This window comes from Manacus vitellinus, unplaced genomic scaffold, assembly GCF_001715985.3.
Source record: "Manacus vitellinus isolate BGI_N305 unplaced genomic scaffold, ASM171598v3 scaffold_27_pilon, whole genome shotgun sequence".
Classification (NCBI taxonomy): Eukaryota; Metazoa; Chordata; class Aves; order Passeriformes; family Pipridae; genus Manacus; species Manacus vitellinus.
Genome location: NW_021940039.1, coordinates 6,547,255 through 6,568,895, shown reverse-complemented (window position 1 = coordinate 6,568,895; position 21,641 = coordinate 6,547,255). Strand labels below are relative to the sequence as shown.

Here is a 21,641-nt window from a genome sequence, read left to right as displayed (position 1 = left end):
CTGCAGCTTTCCCATTGGGCCTATATGCAATTCCACACTCTGCCCTCACCATTTCCCTTGGTCAACCTCAACTATTTCCCTCCTGCCTTGTCGTGCCTCATCTTCAATTCAAATTTTGAGGCAGAAATGGCATCTTTGTGCATGTGTTTAAAGCACCTATTTCCCCCCCCTCCCAAGCCTCCAAAGATAAGAAAAGCCTCCACGCAGCACCAGCAATCAAATAAATAACCACCACATTCTCCCTACCATTTTTCACCTGGAGAAATACCCACTCTTGCCTGGCTCTGAGGATGCATCCGCCAGCTCCTGCTGACCTTTAGCAGGTACTTCACTGAACCTCAGCATTAATTGCTGGTGAAGCCTCACCATGAACAGCAACACAGCTGCAGCTCTGGGGCTGGGCAGGAGTGAGGTGAAATATTTGTTCCATGCCCCGTTTCAATGCAATGGTTTGATTTCCAGGGGCGGGACCCCCGTCTTGAGGCTCACAGGCTGCATGGACCAGCTGAGGAGCTCCCTGGTGTGACCTCCCCGTGCTGTGCTGCCTGTTTGGTGTTCTCCCTCTGCAAACAGCCCACCAGCCTCCCACAGAAATCAAGGGACTCTCTAAAACCTGTTCCCTGTAGGTTTGTTTGACAGCTGAACCACCCCCCACCTTGTGCTACGTTAAACTCCTGAAACCACCCATGGTGCACTTTTACCTGTTGAGCCTCGAAGTGCAGATCTGCCCCTGTGAGCTCCTCATCTCAAAGCTGTCTCCACCCAAAACCCAGGAGACCTTTGCTTTTGCCCCTCGAGAGGCCAGGAGGCTGCACTCAGCCCTCTGGCACATCTGCCCCCTCAGAGGTGGCGATGGGATCCCTTCACCCCATGAGCAGCTGCTTCAGAGAACCTCAGCCATGGAGACCAGGCTCTCAGTGTGTTCATGACAGTGAATTTGCATTTTGGATAGAGATTTAAAAGCAAACAACAGATTGGTACATCCGATTTTTGGACACCTCCTCGGCCCTAGTCATGGCAACACTATATTTAAAGGAATGGCAAGATTTGACAGATGCAAGTAGGGAGCACTCACATTTTCTCTAAAAAAGAAAGTTATTCAATGACACTAGAAGAAAAGCTTTAAGCAGTCGTTGTTTGCCAGAGGCCCAGCTCCAACAATATTGCCATCTCATTTACATTATTTTAAACAATCCTCATGTTTTGTTTTTGTTTTAATGCCACTAACCGCTGTACAATTAAAATCTAGAGGATAAAACATGACCTGGGGAGTAGGGGAGGTTGGGAAGGGGTTCATGGTTACGTTGTTGGGGTTTTTTTTTTTGGTTGCTTGGTTGTCTTTTTTACAAATAATTACAAATACAATTCCAAGAAGATATATTACATTTTATATACAGAACACACCATTTCTATCAGGGTAGGGTATTAAGCCTGGCTTTTATTTTTACACGGCAACCCTGAGATGTCTTGTCGTCTTCCCTTGCACAGAAACTATACAAGTTCATTAACTCCTTCTAGAAAAAACTGGATTGCTATGCTTTAATAGCATCATCACCCTGTATAAATACTCAGAAAGGGAAAAGCTTAGTCTCTTCCCTAATTTAAATGTTCTCATGATTTTTATCCTGTTTCCCTGCTTAGTGGAAACAGATAACGGTGACTTTTTTTCAAGTGTGCAACTCACTCCTCTACTTGCCTTTTAGTAGCACAGTGAACAATTATTTCCCTTTTTTTTGTCCTCCTTTCAAACAAATTTCTATCAGGAACTAAAATGATGCCTTTCTAAAAGGTTTGTTTCCTGAAATTCCACTGTTACTTCATGAGCTACTTCTCAAACTAAAGGATGCAGACACAAGTGTTGGGTTGGCTGGAAACGAAGTAGCTTCTGATCCCTCACCGGGGTTCTGCTCTGTCCACCCCACCACCACTTCATAACAAAATGTTTCAGACCAGCACAATCAAGTGTTTAACAACAGTGAATTCTGTGGATCTTTATGGAGAACAGGACACTGAATGCATTTCACCACGTTACCTGGAATTCGGATGTACTACACTGCCTTCTGTTCACCTGCAAGCTACAGCACGCCCAGCATCAGAGTATCTGAAGAGCAAATTCCTCTGCGTGGAGCCTTGGCACGGATCCTGACACCCCTTCCACAAGCCCTGTAGCTTTTTGAAGCCAACTTTGGAATAGCTGGATCGCTCCTAAGCTTTATAATTATGCATGGGAGTCGTCAGCGTTAGCTGTCCGTTCGGTGCCACTTCATTCCCGTCGTCCTCCAGCAGCCCCGACACGTCGGCGTTGGGAATGCTGTCGTGGTAGCTGCTGAAGCTGATGTTGTCCTCCTTGAGCTCAATGGTCCAAAAAGGAGCGTTCAGTTTTCGGTTCTGATACTCACGGTACATGTAGACGGCGCCCACAAAGCCCATCAGCAGGACCACCACGATGATGATCACCGTCAGGATGATGATGTTGAACTGAGTCCACGACACGTCTGCGAAGGCAGAGGTGCTGTTGTCAGAGGAGCTGACGGGGAATATCGTCTGTAGAGTTGTTGGGGACAATGTACTGTTCAGCACCGCCGTGGAAAATGATGTTGCCTTGGTGGTGTTTGGAGCAGAAGTTGTAAACTCCCTTGTTTCTGGGCCAAGAGTGGCTTCTACAAAACAAATAAGAAATGATCAATAAAAATCTGCTAAGCTGGAATCGAACACAAACAGAACAGATTTGACATTTATATCAGTTATTATGGCAGTTAAGTCTACACTGTTAAAGCTGGTATTTTTTTTTAAATAGTTTACAAAATGGTTCGCCATTATTACACTAATTCTGTGTGCTAAGTGCCCATGGACTGCAGCATCCCTATGAAAAATCTGGTGCTGGAGGGATAAGTGAAGTAGTCAGGATTCAGTGTTCCATACATGAGCCAGTGATGAGAGCAAGTCACCCAGCCCAGCTCCTGTTCAGCCCACAAAAACGGTGCTTTACCAAGCTCAGCACATTTAGACTCTGAACCAACGTGTCACTTGGTGTCTGCGTGGCTGCACAGTCAGGCTGGGAGGACACAGCAACTCCAGGAGCTTAAACCCCTCACAACCAGTGCACCAGATGCAGGATTATTTTCATGACATTATTTCTGTCTTACCTGTACAAACAAGAAGATCAAAACTGAGAAAATGAACCACAAGTATTCAGCCATCACAGCCTTTAGCAACAGGTTTCAGTGTTTGCACTGCTTTAGGTAAAAGGGCAAAAAACCTCAGTTCTGCTTTTGAGTGAGGAAGTTGTACACAAACCTCACAGAAACCCCCTGCCTGCACAGCCAGAAGGAGAAGGTGACCAAATCACAACAAAAAAAAGACTGTGGATGTTCTTATGGAGCGTTCAAACACAGCAGGGGCCAGTTGGGATCCCGTGTTGGTTTCAGCTGCTGCCACATGAGCATGGATGAGAAAGAACATGGGAACTACCAGAGTGTGCCACGAGCTCTGCTTTCTTCTTGGCACTAAATATCCAAGAACCTGCCTTGCTTCCAGCAGCCATGGGATAAGTACTTTCTCAGATCTAGGAGTCAGTGACAAGTCAACACTGGAAATCTCATAATTGGGATGCAAAGTCATTACGCCTGCATCAAACCAGCTGAGCCACAGGCCTCAGAGAGCACCATAAATCCTGAGTATTAAGCTCACAAAAGTAACTAATAAAGCATTTCCTCACATGAATAACCTGATCTATTTTAGACTCTCAAGTCTAGGCAGCAGGAACCCTCCAGAAGCTGAAGCCTCAATCAGCCAGAATGTTCTCTACACCTATTGCTCCACAGGACTCTCTTCACCCTCTTTCCCACTCTCTTCCTGCTCTCGGAAAAGCAACTTCATTTTAAACCCACGTACAGCTGCAGCAATTAGAGCTGATGGTGCTGTACAGATCCAGCTCTCCTGAACATCTACTAATTATGACTGAGGAGGAGAGTCACTTCCGAAGGACTAATTTTGCACTAAGTTGCATCTCCAGTGGCAACAGGAGCTGGAAATACTCAGCACATCTCCTGCCACGGGTCCTCAGGGGAACTCCCACGAGTTAACTTTGGGCTGTCACGTTCCCAGTTCATGCAATGAAGAAATGCCTCTGGAATGGGCATCACACACCTAATGGAGCCTCCTGCTCAGAGCCCCCTCCCTGCAGCAGCTCCTCTATTATCTGCAGGTCCTGCCTTAGGCTGATAAGGATACTCAGGATGCTGAATGCCAGAAGGTGTTTCTCTATGGGATAATGGGCAGAATTCTGCAGTAGGAAGCAACATGATATGAGCAAGAGGTTCCTGGAAAACCTTTGACTTTGGGAAAAGGGCATGAGGAATTCAGTCATCCTTCCCAAATTCCTTCATCAACACTCAATCCTTGGCAAGCCCCGCCAGCAGCTATAATTAGGGAAAAAAACAGAACAGAGACAATGGCTGATTCACCAGCAAGGAAACAGCACTTTTCTGGGCTTTATTTGTGAGTCAGCATCAGCTCAGTGCTGGCACGGAGGCCCTGGGTGAAGACATTTCCTGCAGCTCCCGGTGACAGGGCGGGCAGTGCCGAGCTCCGGCCGCGGCGTCGCTCCAGGGCCGTGCCACGGCGCTGCCTGTTCCGCTCCCGGGGCCGTGCCAGCTCTCCAGATGTCCCAGAGCAGCTCCTTGAGAGCAGCAGCTGTTCGCTCAATGGGCTGCTTTGGCAGCTTTGACGTGAGCATCACATCCAGCTGCTTGATTGAGATGCCAGCTCGGCAAAGCTTCTGCTGCCTCCCGCAAGGAGTGAGCTCCGGCGGGAGCCCACGCGCCAGCTCCCGGGTGGCACAGAGCCACACTGCACCACTGAGTCCTTGCTCTGCCTCACCATGGCAGCAGGAACACCATCCCCTCTGGGACTGGGAACACTGACTTTAGTCACCCCGCACGTCCTTGGAGTATTCTCTCCATCAGCCTTGAAACCATCAGAATCTTGGTCGGGTTTAAGGCTCTGTGGGTACCCAGGGCTGGGTTTAGCTTTGCTCAGGCTGTGCAGAACCTGCTGTCTCCTTTCAGCTGCCATCACTGAAACACAACTTGGGTGATGATTTCACTCCAGAACTGGGCCACTCCAATGCACTCGTGGTTTAGGAAAATCTTAACCTAAAACCAGTCAATGCTCAGTACCTCAGCATGTCAATTTTTAGGCAATTTGTGTGTAAGAAACGGGAAAGAAACCACACACATTTTTAACTGCTTAATAAGAAAGGGGAAAAACAAGTGTCAGAGAAAGAGGAAAGCTCAAAGAGCATGTCCCAGACCCTGTGAAAGGCAACAATCTTCCCCCACATCAGGAACTGCCTATAACAATGCCATTAAAATAAAACTGAATGGTGAAAGCTACAAGTACACAAGCAAAGCCATATATATGGATTTTAATGGAGCAAGGTCATGTGGATCTTTGCACAAAGCCAGAGCTGTGCAGGGGGAGGTAATGGATGAGCTGATGCAAAAGTGCTGTTTCCAGCTGCATGACAGCACTGTTACAGCTAATGAGCCTCCAACTTTGCTGTATTGATCACCTCCCTGAGCAGGGAAGGACTCTGTGATTACATGTCCAGAGAGCAGCACGGGACTAAAAAACCACATTAGCTCCTGATGGAAGATCTGAATTGAATCTCTGTTGGTGATAAGGCCGAATTTATGCCCAGACACTTCCTTGCACTCTGGGTTCTCTCATCTAATACATCACACCAGTAATATTTCCACGAATGGAGCTGAAGATCCAATGTAAGGACCAACCTCCAGATAAACACTGAAGGAGCAACTTCAGAGTCATTTTCTTTCATTTTAGTCCAAGTTCTCCTGCTTGGACTTAAAGCAGCCCCTTTAAGCACCAGAGTTTGCACCTGAGATGCTACAAACAGTGGATTGGAGACTGATGAGACCCCCCCAGAACTGCTACCAGCAAATTCTGGTGTTGACTCTCTCTGAAAGTTTGGATCTCACCTTTCTGAGCTTTGGCTTACTCATTTAGAAAGAAAAAAAAACACAGAATACCTAAAGTTGGGCCAAGCAGCTCTTGTTTGCAGGGTGTGAAGAGTGATAACATTAAGAACAGCCTTCCTAGGGAACCAGCCAGTGCTATGGAATGGAACAGTCAGTAAGGACAGTTCACAGGGCACTATGACATCCCAAGTCTTCGTTCACGAAGCCCAGCCATGATGACATCAAGCAATGGAAGTCTGAAAACCTACACTTAAATTCACTGCAAATAGGGTTTTCTTTTCCAGCTTGTTCACTAACAGTGTCTGCCACAGTCCAGAATCAGACCACACTTCAGGGCCAGCAGGCACCAACACATTACAAACATCCAGCTTTCTTCCCTCCACCACAGGCCAGATAAACCTAAACCAACGCGAACAACCAACGCTGCTCCCTCTCCAAGCTGCACAGGGGGCTTTGGCAGACCCGAGGAGCCTGTTTTACCTTTCCTGGTGCAGTTGCTGCCCTCAGGGTCCCTGGTGTAGCCCTCCTCGCAGCGCTCGCAGTAGAAGCCGGCGGTGTGGTAGAGGCAGCCGATGCACTCCCCGCTGTCGGGCCGGCACACGCCGGGGGAACGCGCCGGGTCCACGTTCCCGTGGCAGTTGCAGCTGACGCAGATGCTGTCGGAGTTGTAGTAGCCCTTGTCACACCGGTTGCAGTTGAGGCCCGTGTAGCCCGTTCTACACTGGTCACACCTCGGCACGGTCTCGCCAGGCTCTGGGGGACACAGGAAGGAAAGCAGGGATGTGCCGCAGCCCCTCTGTGAGAGGCACGGGGATTTTTCCCCACAGGGCACTCTGACAAAAATCAGCAGCACCCAAGTATTAACCAAACTCCAGTTTTTGAGCTGGAAACACAGTTTTTGAACTGCAGCAGTTTTTCTCTGTTCCTAGGGGGAAAAGCAGCTTTAGGAGTCTCTGATGCCTCACACCAGCCTCACAGAGCACTCTCAGCACGTTGCTAAGGAAAGAGATCATTACTCCTGAATATTTCCGTCTCAAACAGGCAATTTCAGAGAACAGCTGGAACTATATCAGGAATGCTTGTCATCTGCAAGAACTTTTTGGCCTATAAGAAGCCAGAAGTGCCTTGATTGCAAAACTGATTAAGGAAGTATCAAAAAAAGTTATACATATGATTATTACAGCCATGACTTCTCTCAGTCACATTGGGGAATCTCTACTTGGAGTCCCATGGAGATGTTCAGAAGCAGGCTCAGAGGTATGGATGGCTACATGGTACCGCTGGGCACCTCTCCTGGCTGCCACAGGCTCAGCAGTTTCTCTCTGCAAAATTTTGCAGGTTCTTCAGAGCAGGCTGCAGCAACACACTGGGAGTTAGACCTAGACTTTTAAGATCCCTTCCAACCTAAACCAGCTGATGTGATTTTATGACTCTATGCTCCCTCCACTGCACAGCCACTCTCACCAGAGGCAGCACAAGCACCAGGGACACGTCACAGCAGGAGCTACTTCCACAAGGTGCCCACAAACAGGAGATTCACAGGCTGTAAAACACCTCACTGGGCTGATGCAGTCTGAGGGGCAATTTAACAGAAGAGAGCAACGCTCATTGTGAGGAATTAGAGCAAAAGAAAAGGCTCACGTAAGCGGCAGGTGCCGGTGGATGCCACGGTGGAGCAGGGGCAGCGCTGGCAGGCGTGGGCAGGATGGGCGCTGCGGTAGAAACCCTCCTTGCAGAGCTCACAGTGGTCCCCCTTGGTGTTCTCCTGGCAGTTCAGGCAGGTGCCTGGGGAAGGGAGAGGAGCACAGGCAATGGTTCAGCAGCAGGAACTGGAGCAGAACATTTGGAGCAAGAATGCGCGTGGAGCGCTCTCAATTATCGGAGGTCACAGGTGGGTTTGGATGCCCTCTGGCCAAAACATGATCCTGGCCTCTTATGACCTTCTGATGCTCATCCCCTCGTTCCACACACACAGATCATGTGAAAAAGCAGGTGGCCCCAGAAGAGAGGCCCCACAGCTCATCACTGAAAGGTCACTGCAGGTAAACAGGGCCTACCAACGTTAAACTCTCCTCAAGGAAAGGAATTTCAGTTTGCCTTTGCAACAGTGAGATGGAATTTTGAAGCTTCAAGTCTCCCACCCCCACAAGGGGTCCCTCGGGTTTATGTCTTCGGGTTTTTTTGTGTGCAGCCACTTCCTACACCCCAGAGCTGGTGGTGAGGGGTGAGGGTGTGCCACCGTCCTGCTCTGGGGACAGGCTGTTCCATCCCACCAGCGTGGCTCCAGCTTCTCCATCCCCAACACAGGAGAAGGCAGCAGCGAGTCACTGACCTTCCCAGAGGAACAGAGGAGAACTGGGGGCTCACATGAGCCACCTCCCCTTCCTGGGGAAGCCCCTGAATCAGAAAGTTGACGTGCCGTGTCTCAGCAGAGGCTGTGTCCTAATGGCCTCCAAATTGCATTTTGATACCACTGTGACCAGAGAAGAAAAATCTCCCTAGTTACGAAAGCACAGCCTCTATCCAAAGCCCATCCATCACCAGGAACACGCTGTAATTCAGCCAGCTCCTCAGTGAGGTGGCAGGGAGCTGAGGGAAGCTTGTGTGATTAAATCTCAGTACCACGCTCTGCAAAGGCAACAACCCCCTTCTGTAAAGCAGAGTGGCACAGAGCAGCATATTCACCTCATGTGAGAGCACAGATTCACTGAGCTGATCCAGCAGTGCTGCTGGGGGATGGAAAAGTCTCATATCAACACCAACCACAGGGAAAAAATCCTGATTTAGGTTAATGCTGGCTGTTAAAAAGCCCACAATAGATTTTCTTATTAATATCGGAACAGTTTGGCTCCCTCACAAGCCCAACACACTGCATGGCTCCTGCTCCTCTCTTTCCACAGCGATGACTCTGCAGCTGAGCATCCCTGAGCCAGCCTGGAGTGTCCTTGCAGCCAATCTCTGGGCTGAGGGCAGGAAGCAAACCCGGGAAGCAGCTGATTCACCCCCAGCAGGGCGCTGACAGCACCCTGATGACTACAGACACTTGCTCGGCGTCAGCTCCCACCCACTGCTTGCTCTTCCCTCAGCAGCCTGTCAGACACGAGCCAGTGGTTTTTGTGGGAGAGATGTCAGGGTTAGAGGGGAAAATTATCTGCTGGGCTCGGTTTCTCCAGCAGCAAACCCTGATCAGCTGTTCCAGCAGGATGGATTCCTAGGACAGGGCAACTCATGGGAAGTTCATTTTCCCGGCCACAGCACAGGTGCCTTGGACTGTCCTCCACAGGCATCAATGGGGGCATAAATCTGGAATCACACTTGCATTGTCTGCACAGTCTTGGTCATTTCAGGACCAGTGCCTTTCCCATGGGCAGAAATCACTCACATTTATCCCCACCAGCCCTGCAAAATGGCTGCATTTCCATGAGTCAGCACATTGCTCAGCCCTGCAGAGCACGCACAGGCCTGCCATCAGGTATCACTGTGGAAAGCCTTAATAATTAATAGCAGTTCTCATCCCAATAATGCCCTCAGGAAGGATCAGACCTCACAGTACCCCAGCTGGGAAGAACCAACCCACCTGATTGCACAGACACACCACAGGGTGCAAGGGTCGTGTCGGAGGAAGTGCTGTCGCCTGGGGAGCTCTCACTGCCCAGTTTATTTATTTATGCCCAGTAATTTTGAATATTCCTCCTGGACAGAGCAATACCAAGCAGGAACCAGCTGCAGAGCCGGCAGAGGGAGCCCAAAGTACAGCATTAATGGGAAAAAAAAAACCTTGAAAATTTGACAAAGACTACATAGAGTCGATGCAAAGCTGGGGAGGTCACACAGAGTGCAGCCTCTAAAGCAAGCTGAGTGTTCTCCTTATTTATTAAGTATCAAATCTAATCTTTAATTGACTGTTCTCTGTTCTGGTTTTGTTGGGTTCCCCCACCCCCAGATGGAGGAAAATTTAAAAAAAAAATAATAATATTTTTGTCAAATCAACAAAAGGTCATTAACCAAAATTAGGGGTTTTCATTGCAATGCCATGGGCAGCGATGGGCAGCAGCAGCAGAAAGGCTGCCTGAACAGCCCCATCCCAGGGACAAGGTCTGTGCTGGGTTTTCTTCGGGTTTTGTTTCATAAATCGAAAGCAGGGAGAACACTGAGGGGGGAAAAAAAAAGGAAAAGCAGATTATCCTCCTCCTTCACAAAACCCACACACCCAGCTCCAAATCAGTAACACAGCTGATGTGTGCACAGCTTTAGGGACAGTCTCATATCCTTCAATGCTGGTAGGACATAAGCACATTGAGCTCAGAAGAGGAGAGAATGCAGTAATTCATCCTCAGGGAAATGCAGTAATTCATCCTCAGGGAGCACAGATCCGGCGCCCGCCGCTAACGCCGAGCGGGATCGGGGCACCAGCACTGCAGCTGCCTGTTCCTCTGCTGCCAACACACAGCCCAGGGGGGAACACTGGGGCAGAAACTGCCCAGAAACACCTCACTTGATGGCCTCTGCCTCTCTGCCAGCTACACAAAAGCTCTTCAACATTAGCTTGAATTATTACCCCTTTCTAAGCTCCTGGATAAATATCACAGAACCACATTTCAGCTGGAAGTTTGGATGAGAATTTGGATTCTTAAGGGAGCCCTGTGGCTGAAGTGAGGGTTGCACAGGCAATCACATAACATCTCTCCTCTGGGATCTGTCCTTCCAGTGGAGATGGGAAAGTGATTAGATTCCCCTCTGCCCTCCCATAAGCTGTTCAAGCACAGGTGCCTGGACATTTGCACTTCATCAACATCTGAGTGAGAGACAATCAAAGAAACGATCTAGGAAAATGAACACGGCCAATTTATAAAAAGTGGGCAATATTAATTAGGGGCTGCCAGTTTTTTCCAGCTCTAATCCTGCTATCTGTAGCAAAATGTCCCCTTACTTCAGTGCCAGTACAGTATATATTTCCAGGTAAACAGCAGTTAAACAAAAGCTCTTAAAAAGCCCATGTTTTGTGTTTATGTAAGTGCAGAGAACAATAGAGCCCTGATTTTCGATACAGACTGCTGAATTAAGGCTCTGCATTGCAGCCTGGGGTAAAACACACAGCCTTTATTACCTTCCTTCAAAGAGGACCAGCTCCATCCTCACCCTGCACTTCCATTTCAGTTTTAAGGTAAAAATTTTGGGTGCTCGAGGCATAAAGATGTAGATGAAGGGGATAAGAGCAGAGGTGTGTGAAAGCAAACAGCAAAAACCAGAGAGAAGGAGACAGGTGAAGTCTGCAGCCCCTGCACTCACCTGTTGAGCTGTTGCAGGTCTGGGAGTGGTTGTTGCACTGACAGGGCTCACACGTGGTTTCATTAAACCTGTAATATCCGTCACTGCACTGGTCACACTTCAGGGCCGTGACACCCACCTTACACTGGCACTTCCCAGAGCTGCAGAGGGAAAAACAAACACTGAAACCTGGCTGTACTGGAAGTCATCCAAGGTATAAACCTGCAGGGCAGGGTTTTGGACTTCATTCCCTCTTTTTCCTCCTTTCTGCTGGAAGCAGCACATGAAACCCACGAGCAACCGATTCCAAAAAGTGATGGGAAGTTCAAGAAAGGCCGAGTCTCTGCCAAGCCAGTTGCCCCGACAGCAATTTCCAGCTGGGCACCAGAAATCATGGCTCATTCTAGAAAGCTCTGGCCCAAAGCCATCCCATTGCATCAGCCCCAGCAGATGCTCTAACAGCCCCTCTCAGTCCCTGCTCCACCGAGCACCGGCCCCGGGTCCTGCAGGACTCTGGGACACCCGTGGTCACTGTGCCTGGACAATAGCAGAGCACCCACATGGAGAATGACCTCCCCTCCACACCAGTGCCGAGCAGCACCTCCCAGATTTTCGGGTGAACAGACAATTCCCTGCTCACCACCTGCTCCCCCGGGAGCTGGCACAGGATCTCAGGTGTCTCGCTCAGGTTCCAGCCAGGGCAGGTGTCAGCCACCTGCACTCCCTCCACTTCTCCTCCATGACCCCATTTATCCCTTCCACACAACACCTCCACGGATGGAGAGAGGGCAAAGCCTCTCTCCAGTTGACTTCTGCTACCCAGCAGGGCCAGGGAAGTACAAGAGAGGGTTTTCCCTTCCCCAGAGAAGGTTTCCACTCCAGCTGACCCCAGACAGAAGCTGTTTACTTGGGCACAGTGTGACTGCAGGAGGGTGGAGCCCTGCACAGCGAACACAGAGGGCATTGCTGGTGGCTGCCACGAGCAAACAAATACCAGGAGCTATAAAAAGCAAAGGTTACCCTCATTCCTTTGGCTTTCCAAGCCACTCTCTCCACACAGAGGCTTCAAACCCTTTGCTTTCATAATGCTGCTACCCTGGCAGCATTTAGCTCAGCTCTCCCAGGAATCACAGGAATGGATGAAATGCTCTTTCCCATCAAGCCCTGGGCACGGCAGTGGCTCATCCCACCTGCACACAGGGAACAGCCAACGCCTGAGCCGAGGGGCAGGGAGCACTGAGTGCCTCTCCACGTGTCTGAGAGCCCTGGGGTGACCTGCAGAGAACCTCAGCCCTGCCTGCTGCACAGGGAACCAGGACAGCAACCCAAATAAACAGGATTTGGTCTCCTCCAGGTGATGGATTTATCTGCACACGAGGCAGGTACCACCCACAGACACCCCTGCACGCTGCTGGATCTTCCTTCTTTTGGCTCTCCCCTTTATAACCTCCACCCTATTCAAACACCTTTTAAACACCTTTGAAATACCTTTTAAATTCAGTATTTCAGGGCTTGCTGTGCCTGCACAAAGCTCATCCATTGTTCCCCCTCTCCTCCAGCTGAATAGTGAGCAAGGCACAATTCACCTCTAAAAGCCTCCAGAAGAATCTGCTGATTAAAACTAATAGAGGCTCGATGCACTGTTGATGTGTTGTTTTTAATTAAAATGCAGTAGATTGCAATGTTTGGGAGAAGACGTTGCTTCTGTTAGAAATCAGCATAATTTAATATTTCTGTTGTTTGTTTGCTTGCCAAAGGAAGAGGAAACACCAAAACAGGGACCTCAGCCCAAGTGGCTACACAATTAAATAGTTCCAGAATCTGAAACCCCAGGCACATGTAATGGCCTGACTACAAGAAGGAAAAAGAAATATGATGTCTCCTTGCTCTCCAGACCATTATCTGGAAGGGCAGCAGGCAGATGCAGGATTCAAAGGGATGCTGGTAAGCAGCTCAGTATGTTTGACTTTTAAAGAGCTTTTCACAAGACCTGACATTAATCCAAACGTTGTCACAATGTTTAAAATAAGCGCAAACAAAAAGCAGCTTGTTTTTATTTGCTTCTGACTGCTACTGCCCAGATATTCCTGTAAGAGGGCAGGGCACAGGCAGAGCCAAGCAGAGAAAAGTAACTGATATGGGAAGGAAAATATGATATTTAGCCTGAAAACGAATCTTTGGGAGATGCACCCCCTGAGCAGGGTTTTGCAGGACCAGGCATTAAAGCTGCATCATCTTCACCCTCCCTGGCTTCCTCCTGCAGTCCAGGGAGCTCAGTTTTACTCCCTCCTGTCCCTGATGAGGCCTTTATCTTAATGACACCCTCCTCTTCCTCCTGGCTGGCCCCCTTCCACCCAGACTCCCACTTCATTTCATTAAAGGAGGTTTATTCCCCCAGTGACCCTGCTAGAGCTCAATGCAGCATTTTGGGGCAGAGTCCCTTGGTTTTACTTGTTAGCTTAAAAATAACAGGAAAGAAAGCTGTTTTATTTTTTTCTGAAGAAGTAAAAAAGACTGTTTTGGAAAGTTTGGTTTGAATGCCTCTCAAGCAGACCTTTTTTCAACATGTTACACATGGCAAAGAGCCAAGTCCTGCATGTGCAAGAATTAAATCACTCAGCAAATATAAAGCTTTGCCTGTGGTCATTGCTTCCATAGAATAAAGCCCCCTTACAACACTCCTTTTTATAGCTCCAGCCCAGCAAAGACTGTCAGACACTTTTTAAAGCAAAGGTCAATGATATAAATGCATTGAAACCACAAAAAAAAAAAAAATCCTGTTAACAGACCGATTGTGCCCATAAAAATCCAGAAATCTGAAAGAAAAGACCCACAGTTTAATACTTGCACAGCAAGAACTGAACTGGATTTTGAGTATCAGCCAGGAATTTCTTTTTTGGGGAAAGTGGGGGGAAGGAGGGGTAAGGGAAGAGGGAAACATTTTGATACAGCAACATCAATTGCTCAACTCCATTTCAGATGATGATTAACTCCACTGAAGCCAGCCAATTTTTAGCACTTGAAAAAGAATCGATATAGAAGGATGTGTTGGGACAAAACCAGACTTCCAGTAACCAAAGTCGCCTGCCAGCTTTGGCTTCTATTAGATTTTTATGAATATACTTACTTTAGAGACCGTGTAGGTAGTGTGAATCACCAGCACATCATCCATCAACTTTATACAAGTCTCCTCATGATTAAAACCATCACCAGCACACGAGACACTGGCAGAAGGAGCCGGCAGTGATTGTTGCTTGGCAGGGACAGACCACGTGCAACGCTGGGATCCAACTTGGAATGACCTGACCCTCCAGGAGTTGGGGGCTACACACCAGGTTTGGGACCCCCCCCAAGGCAAGGGGGAGTTGCATCTGATCCCCCTCATCCCTCAGGCTCCATGTTATGCCTTGGGATCAGCTGTCCCTGCAGGGAGACAGCCTGGGGCTGGACCAGGATGCAGCCACCCTGTGGATGCAGCCTGTGTCCCGCAGATATGGGGCAGAGGGTTGTAAATAAAAGCAAAATATTGGGCCAGGGAACAGCCTACACCCCAAAATATGCCTGCAAAAGCTGTCTGGTTTCACTTCCACTCCCCAGAGGCCCCCTCCATTCCCCTAAAGGGAAACAGCCACAGGATGTGGGAAATCCCATCACTCGCCAAGTGATTTGTGCCACCAGTGGCAACCAAACATTCCCCATGGTGGGATTTTACAGGTCTGATGGCCAGGGAAGGACACACTGAAGGGACAGGCTCCACTTGGGGCAGTGCCTTCACCTTGCACTGCTCAGCACAGGCTGCAGGAGCTCAAGGCCTCATCACAAGGGAAACAAAGCATTAAAATATCTGTGGTCTGAGACAGCCCACAATGTGCAGTCACATCTGCAAGGGGTCTCCACTCCTCCTCCACAGAAACATCCTGACTTTAACTGGGACATGACAGGCACAAGATGGATGGGAGGATAAAGGACCATGGCCTTAGGGGCTGTTGGGAGACAAGCTGTGCATAGTTAACGGTGTAACAGAAAACCCTTAGCAAGCTTCAATCATCTATTTTCTTCCTTTTTTTTTTTTCCCAAGGAGGAGGGAAGGGAGAAATTAATTTTGAATATTTTCCCAGACACCAGAAAATCCTGGATGCCCAGATCTCAGTCACAGCCCAAGGAGTGCCTGACAATGTCAGAGCCAGCAGAAACAGCACAGCACCAAGCTTTTGTGCCTTTATTTTTAAAACATAACAGACTGGTAAGATTTTGGGGTAGAGTCAGACAAGGAGGGAGCTTCCATGGGTCCCAAACCCTGTGGATGAGCCCTGCAAACTCCCCCCAGCTTTGAAGAACAGTTTTGCCAAATACATTTATCATCTTCTCCCTGAAGCACAGAGAACACCTACACACCCCACACCTCAGCACCAACCAGGACCAGCCCCAGGAGAGATGGTGAGGGGCCATTCCCCAGCCTGGTGGCATCTCCAGCTTCTTCTGCATCCCATCCCCTCCCCTTTCCCTTGGAAACCTTCAATGACAGCCATGCCCATCATTCATCCCAGCAGGGCCCAGAGGTGTTCCTGGAACAGACACAATTAACAGCAGCAACGGCGTATGAATGAGGAAAATCGCGTTGAGCTACGAGCATCTGTAAAACAACCCCCATGAAAAGGCTTTGTCACACTTTGATGGGATAAGACAAAAGGATTCTGCACAAGATTAGGAGGATTCAGAAGGGATGTCTCTAAAAATGGTGTGTTCCTCCAGCGAGCTTGGCTCCTTTAGTGCTGATTTTCTGTGATGTCTGACAGCAGCCAGGGGATGAATCTCTCATATTTTCCTGGGTTGCTGTGGAAAAGTTAACATTTGAAAGCTAAATGCTCCAAGACACTTTGGTGGAAAACCAACACTGTTAACACTCAAAGAATGATTTAGGTTGGAAAAGTCTCCAAGATCATTGAGTCTGACCTGTGACCAACCCCCACCTTGTCACCCAACCCAGAGCACTGAGAGCCACCTTCAGTCATTCCCTGAACACCTCCAGGGATGGGGACTCCAAACCTCCCTGGGCAGCCCCTTCCAATGCCTGAACACCCCTTCCATGAAAAAATTCTTCTTGATGTCCAAGCTGAACGTCCCCTGGTGCAGCTGGAGGCCGTGTCCTCTCATCCAGAGGAAACCACAAAGCCCTCTAACGCATGTGCTGATCTTCCTTTAGGTCACTTGGTTTGAACATCAGCATGTGGGGAAGGGGAGAGCAGGAAAAAGCCCCACGTTGGGTTTCTCCTCCCCTCTCCCTCGGCTCAAACCAAAGCCCTGGCAGCCAAAGCAGCTCCGTGGGAGGGTCAGTGGGGCCAGGGCTGAGCCCCCACTCAGAGCCCCTTTGTGGAGGGCAGAAGAAGTGGGGCTTTATGGGGGCCAACACTGGCCCATTGTGCGCCGCATTCCTCGCTCCGTGCCGGGGGACGGGCGTCTGTTTGTGTGGCAGCCCTCGGCTGAGCAGGGACACTTCACAGCTCTGAAAGGCCACTCTGTGAATGTCAAAGGGCCACCTTGTCTGGCCACCACCGCCTCCACAGCCCCGGCTCCCCCGCCAGGGAAAGCCGGGAATCTCCAGCCCCGGGGCTGTGCTGCCTCCTCCCAGCACCACCCACCAGGACCAAGGGGGCTGGGGAGGGAGGGAGGGAACGATGGGCAGACCCTGATGGCCCTGGAGAGCGAGGCTGGATGGGGTCCATTATGGTTTCCATAAGGAAGAGCAACAAAAGCTTCACTCACTGCAAAATTTCAACCCCAGATGGTGTGTCCTGGTTTCTCAGAATAAGCCCTGGAGATCATGGCAACGCAGGGATGGGACAGGAAACCTCAATGCAGAGAAGGACACATCAATGAGGATGGCAGGGAAACAGGGCTGGTCCCTACTGGACACACCAGTGGTCCCTCCATCCCCCAGATCTCTGCTCAGGCAGCAGCAGAAGACAGGCTGAAGCAGTGCCTGAAGTCAGGCTGGGCAACAACCCCAAACCAGAATCCAGCCACAAGAGCTTAAATAGTTGAGCCAATATTTTTTTTTTTGAGGGCAGTCAGTGTTTGCCAGAGCAGCAAAGTCTGCAGCAGAACAACACAGGAACGGCAAAGCCTGCTGGAAAACCCACAAAATAACAGGATTTCTGAGAAGCCACAATTACCATAGGGGAGATGATAACAATCCACCTTTCCCTGCTGCTGTGTCCAGTCACTCATTCATTTCCTGTCCCTGTCTGCAACCGAATAAAAAGGGGTGCAGGTACAAAATTTACCTGTTTGTGGAGGGAGAGGGGAGGACAGCTAATTGGATGTAAAGGATGCAAGAGGCTGAAACAGGAGAGAGATTTAGATAATTAAAGCATGCAGAAAAATAGGCTCTAACAGGGTATTCTTCTGCTTTTCTGACGTCCACATGTAATAATTTCCGCTACAAAACAAGATCTGTTCTCTGCAGAATGATGCTGACAAGGCATTACTGGGAGATAATGAGCCACCAGTTGTGCTCAGCTGATCTATAAAGGGGAGAGTAGCCTTTTTAAAGGGAAAAAAGAGGTGCCTTTTTGTCTGGTTTTTTGGGGTTTTTTTAAAGACAAATCCTTAAGGACTTGAGCTCCCAAGGTCATCTCTCCAAAGGGGAGCAGTGCCCATTGTGGTTTTACCAGACTGCTAAAGTACAGCAGAATGGAAATACAGATCCCACGCAAAGAAGAGACATTTCAGATGTGTGATGACACTTCAAAGACAGAAAATGAAGGTTTTTATCTATGCAAAATGAGAACTCCATTGCTTCCCCCAAATAACCTCCTGGGGTTGGGATGGGCAGCAGTCCCGGGAACATGAAGCTTCTCTGATCTCAAACCACAGCCTTGAGCACCCTTCCTGTGCAGGCTGGTGGAGCTCCACAAAAACCTTGAATTGCAATGGATCTGCATTTCCTGACTAACCAAACAACATCAAACTCTGCTTCACATGATGCTCAAGGTGCCTCCAGACTGTGACCCACCTGGCTGCCTCCTAACACCACCAGGACCAGTGTTCCTTACTGCTTCTCTCCCCTTGATCTCTTTAGCACCTTTCCACATCCCACCAGCTCCACAATCCCAGCTCCCTGCCCAGCTCCCCCAGAAACCCCAGCCCTTATCCAAAGGCCTCAACAAAGCACATTGTCCAGAGCTGCTGACCTTACCCTCACCAGCAAGGCTCTTGCAAACCCCCATGAGCAGGGGTCACAAGATCAGCCTCTCCACACAGAATCCCACCACAAAGGCAGCACACAGGGATGGTCACTGCCCTCCCTGCTCAGCCTCTGAGCATCCCTGCTCCAGGGGACAGCCATGTACAGATGCTCTCAGGGACACTCTGCCTTCTTTCTTTTTAATGTGGACATGATGTCCCCTCGAGGGGGCAAAACATCTCTGAATTAACACTTGGACATTTATATGCATGTTATTCTTTTTTCTCCATGGAAATGAGCGACAGGAGCTGTCTCTCCTATGATTTATGCCAAGCCTGCAGCACAAACCGTGCAGGAACCAGGAGCACAGAGCTGTCTCCACAGCCAGCAGTAAGGAAAAGCTGCTCAGACAGCACAGGAGCAGAGCCCTGCACCCTTGGGCAGTGGGTTTCAGCCCACAGGAACCAAAGCTCACATCACCTCCAAGCCTCTGCTTCCCATCGCCCTTCTGCTTGTGGGGAAACTGAGGCACAGGCAGAGGGAGCAACCTAATCCACAGATCCCAGTTTAACATCATCTGTTTTCACTTGGGACAATGGCAGCAAATATGTGTGGTTAGTCTGCAGCTTTTTTAAGGAAGTGGAAAAACTTTAACCCAGTTTAGATTGTTAACCCAGGTTTAGGTAAACCACAAGACGAAGCTGTGCCAGGGGAGGTTTAGGTTGGGTATTAGGAAAATATTCTTCCCCCAGAGAGTGGTTGGGCACTGATCAGGCTCCCCAGGGCAGTAGGCATAGCCCCAAAGCTGCCAGAGCTCAAGGAGCATTTGGACAATGCTCTCAGAGACAGGGTGGGATTGTTGGAGTGTCTGTGCAGGGCCAGGGGTTGGACTGGATGGTCCTCGTGGGTCCCTTCCAACTCAGAATATCCTGTGATCCTTGAAACACCCCACAGCAGCCACAGCAATCCTCTTGCTCACTGGCACAGGTCATGGTGCACCAAAAGTTGTCTCTCCTAGAACCAGGGTAAATTAGTTTAAAACACAAAACCTCCCAGGGAAATGGGGAACTGAGGCTGAGCCCTTCTGCCAGGCAGCAGCTTCTCATAACACCATCTCCACAGCTCTACTCCCCCATGCACATCCCAAATCCTGGGGTGCAAGAGCATCCACACAGGGACAGCTGCTCGTGGGCTAAACTTGCTGCCTCCACAACTGCAGGAAAAGCAAAGCCACAAAGGCCTACCCTAGGAAAGCCTCGGGTGAATGACTTGCAGGAGGTAAATCAGGGTCATCCCATCTCTCCCTCCCTGTTAGGGAGCACAGGGAAGCCCCACACCAGCACCCAGTAGATGAGTTGCCAGGGCCCCACACCACTGGGCTGCCCTTGGCCAGTGTTTGCAGCCCCATGTGGGGATGGGGCAGGGCTGACAGCAGGGTAAAAATAAATAAATCAAAAACTGCAGAGTCATTTGACATCTCCTGCTCCCCAGGAGGGTACCACATGCTGCCTCATCCAGGCTGGCCTCATCCTGCTCCTTTAAATCCATCAGCCAGACGACAGGTTTACACGGGAGAGTTATTTTGGTGTGTGTTGAAGGAGCTGTGCCCGCAAGGCTCCTCACACCAGGGCATGACAGCTGTGAAACTAAAAGGCTTTCTCAAACCAAACCTCTTCCCCCTCAGCCTGCACATCACAGGGCTGCTGAGGGAGCAGCTGCTGTGCCATGACTCAGATGGGGACACGAGTGGCATTTGGGGCAAAGCTGTGCAGGGCACAGAGGGCCAGAAACACTGCAATGAGCCCCAGCACTCCCACTGCTGCTGGGGCTGCAGACCATCAACCCACCTTTGGTGCCTCTGGCTTGGCCCCCTGCCCAGCCTTGGGGAGCAGGAGATGAGAGTTCAGGCACAGGACTCTGCTCACATGAAGTAAAAAGGAAAAATAAGTGCCCAGGGGTGCAAGGCTGGGAGATTTGGGCTGGGCAGCCCAGGCACATCAACCTTCTCCAGCAGCATCACCTTCACCTTTGCCTCCTCCACCAGAAGAGAGGTTCCTGCTTCCTCAGAGGACACAGAGACAACTCAGCTTTCAACTCCAGGTGCCCAGAAGATGGTGTGAGATGCAGCTGGTGTGGGCAGCTCCTGGTTGGAGCTACATCACCATGGGCTGGGGCCACCACCAGCCACCCTGCCTTCCCTGTCCCCGTCCCCAGGGCTTTGCAGCAGGAGCACAGCCCTTCCAGCTCAGCCTGTGCACCCAACATGAGTCACCATCCTCATTCTCCACTACTCTGACCTTGACCATGGCCCTTGAAACTTCAGCTTCATTCCCCACCCTTCCTCTATGGACTATGAACACTTCCAGGCCACAGCTATCTTTAGCAAGCATCTGCACAGCATCCAACCCAGAGAAATGTGGTTTTATCTGAGGTTTCTAGGCGTTAACCGCAACAGGGACAACTCACTCCCCCTCTCTGAGCAGCCCAGGACTCCATCCAGCCCCACAGCAAGCTCCAGCTTCAACCACACACAGCTTTTCATCTAACAAAAAAACCCACCCAAACCAGAGCACAGAATTATTCTGCCATCCCAGAGGGGGATCTCAGTGGATCTTCCCAGATAATCAAATTTAAACCACCACCAAAACAGACCTTTGATTAGCAGCCATGGAGGCCATTCATAGCGACAGCATGTCAGGTCAATGTGCACTCCCAAAATCAACTCTGTGCCTCGGGAAAGGGATTTCTTTTTATTTTTATGTGACAGTCTGCATTTGAGGTCTAGTTAACAAACAGCAGACTTGGGTTGCCATCTGGCCAGCCCGAGAGCGTGCCGAGAAATAATACTAATAATCATCATATGGTGGTGCTTTAAAAGGCAGTTTTACAAAAGGCTGGGCAAGCTGATTGAAACCTATGAGGCATGATTTGTGTGCCCCGAGGGCTTGGCCTTCAGGCACTTTGCCTCTCCAATCAGCTTCCCTCAAAAAGGGTCAGAGTCCAGGAATCACGCCGCTGTTTCACCCGGAGACTGATCTGAACGGCGGCCGCTTCTCTCTGAGGGCAGCACGCAGGAATTCACTTGTGCAACCTGGAGTTGGGCTGGTGCTTCATTAACTAAATAAATAAATAATGGAGCTTACAGGACTTTTCATGTCAACAAAGCAGTAGCTGGCTGCTGGTGT

At 49.7% G+C, this 21,641-nt stretch overlaps 1 protein-coding gene across 1 annotated transcript in view; it reads right to left on the bottom strand.

The window, feature by feature from the left end:
- Positions 1-1,309: 1,309 nt before the first annotated feature.
- MEGF9 (multiple EGF like domains 9) overlaps positions 1,310-21,641 on the bottom strand; it is a 46,972-nt gene continuing 26,640 nt past the window's right edge. Inside the window, exons 4-7 of the mRNA XM_029960591.1 lie at positions 11,292-11,431; positions 7,644-7,787; positions 6,483-6,755; positions 1,310-2,660 (exon numbers count right to left, since the gene is read on the bottom strand). Of these exons, the coding sequence (XP_029816451.1) occupies positions 2,206-2,660; positions 6,483-6,755; positions 7,644-7,787; positions 11,292-11,431 (1,012 nt within the window). The 3' untranslated portion in view covers positions 1,310-2,205. The remainder of the gene's footprint in view (positions 2,661-6,482; positions 6,756-7,643; positions 7,788-11,291; positions 11,432-21,641) is intronic.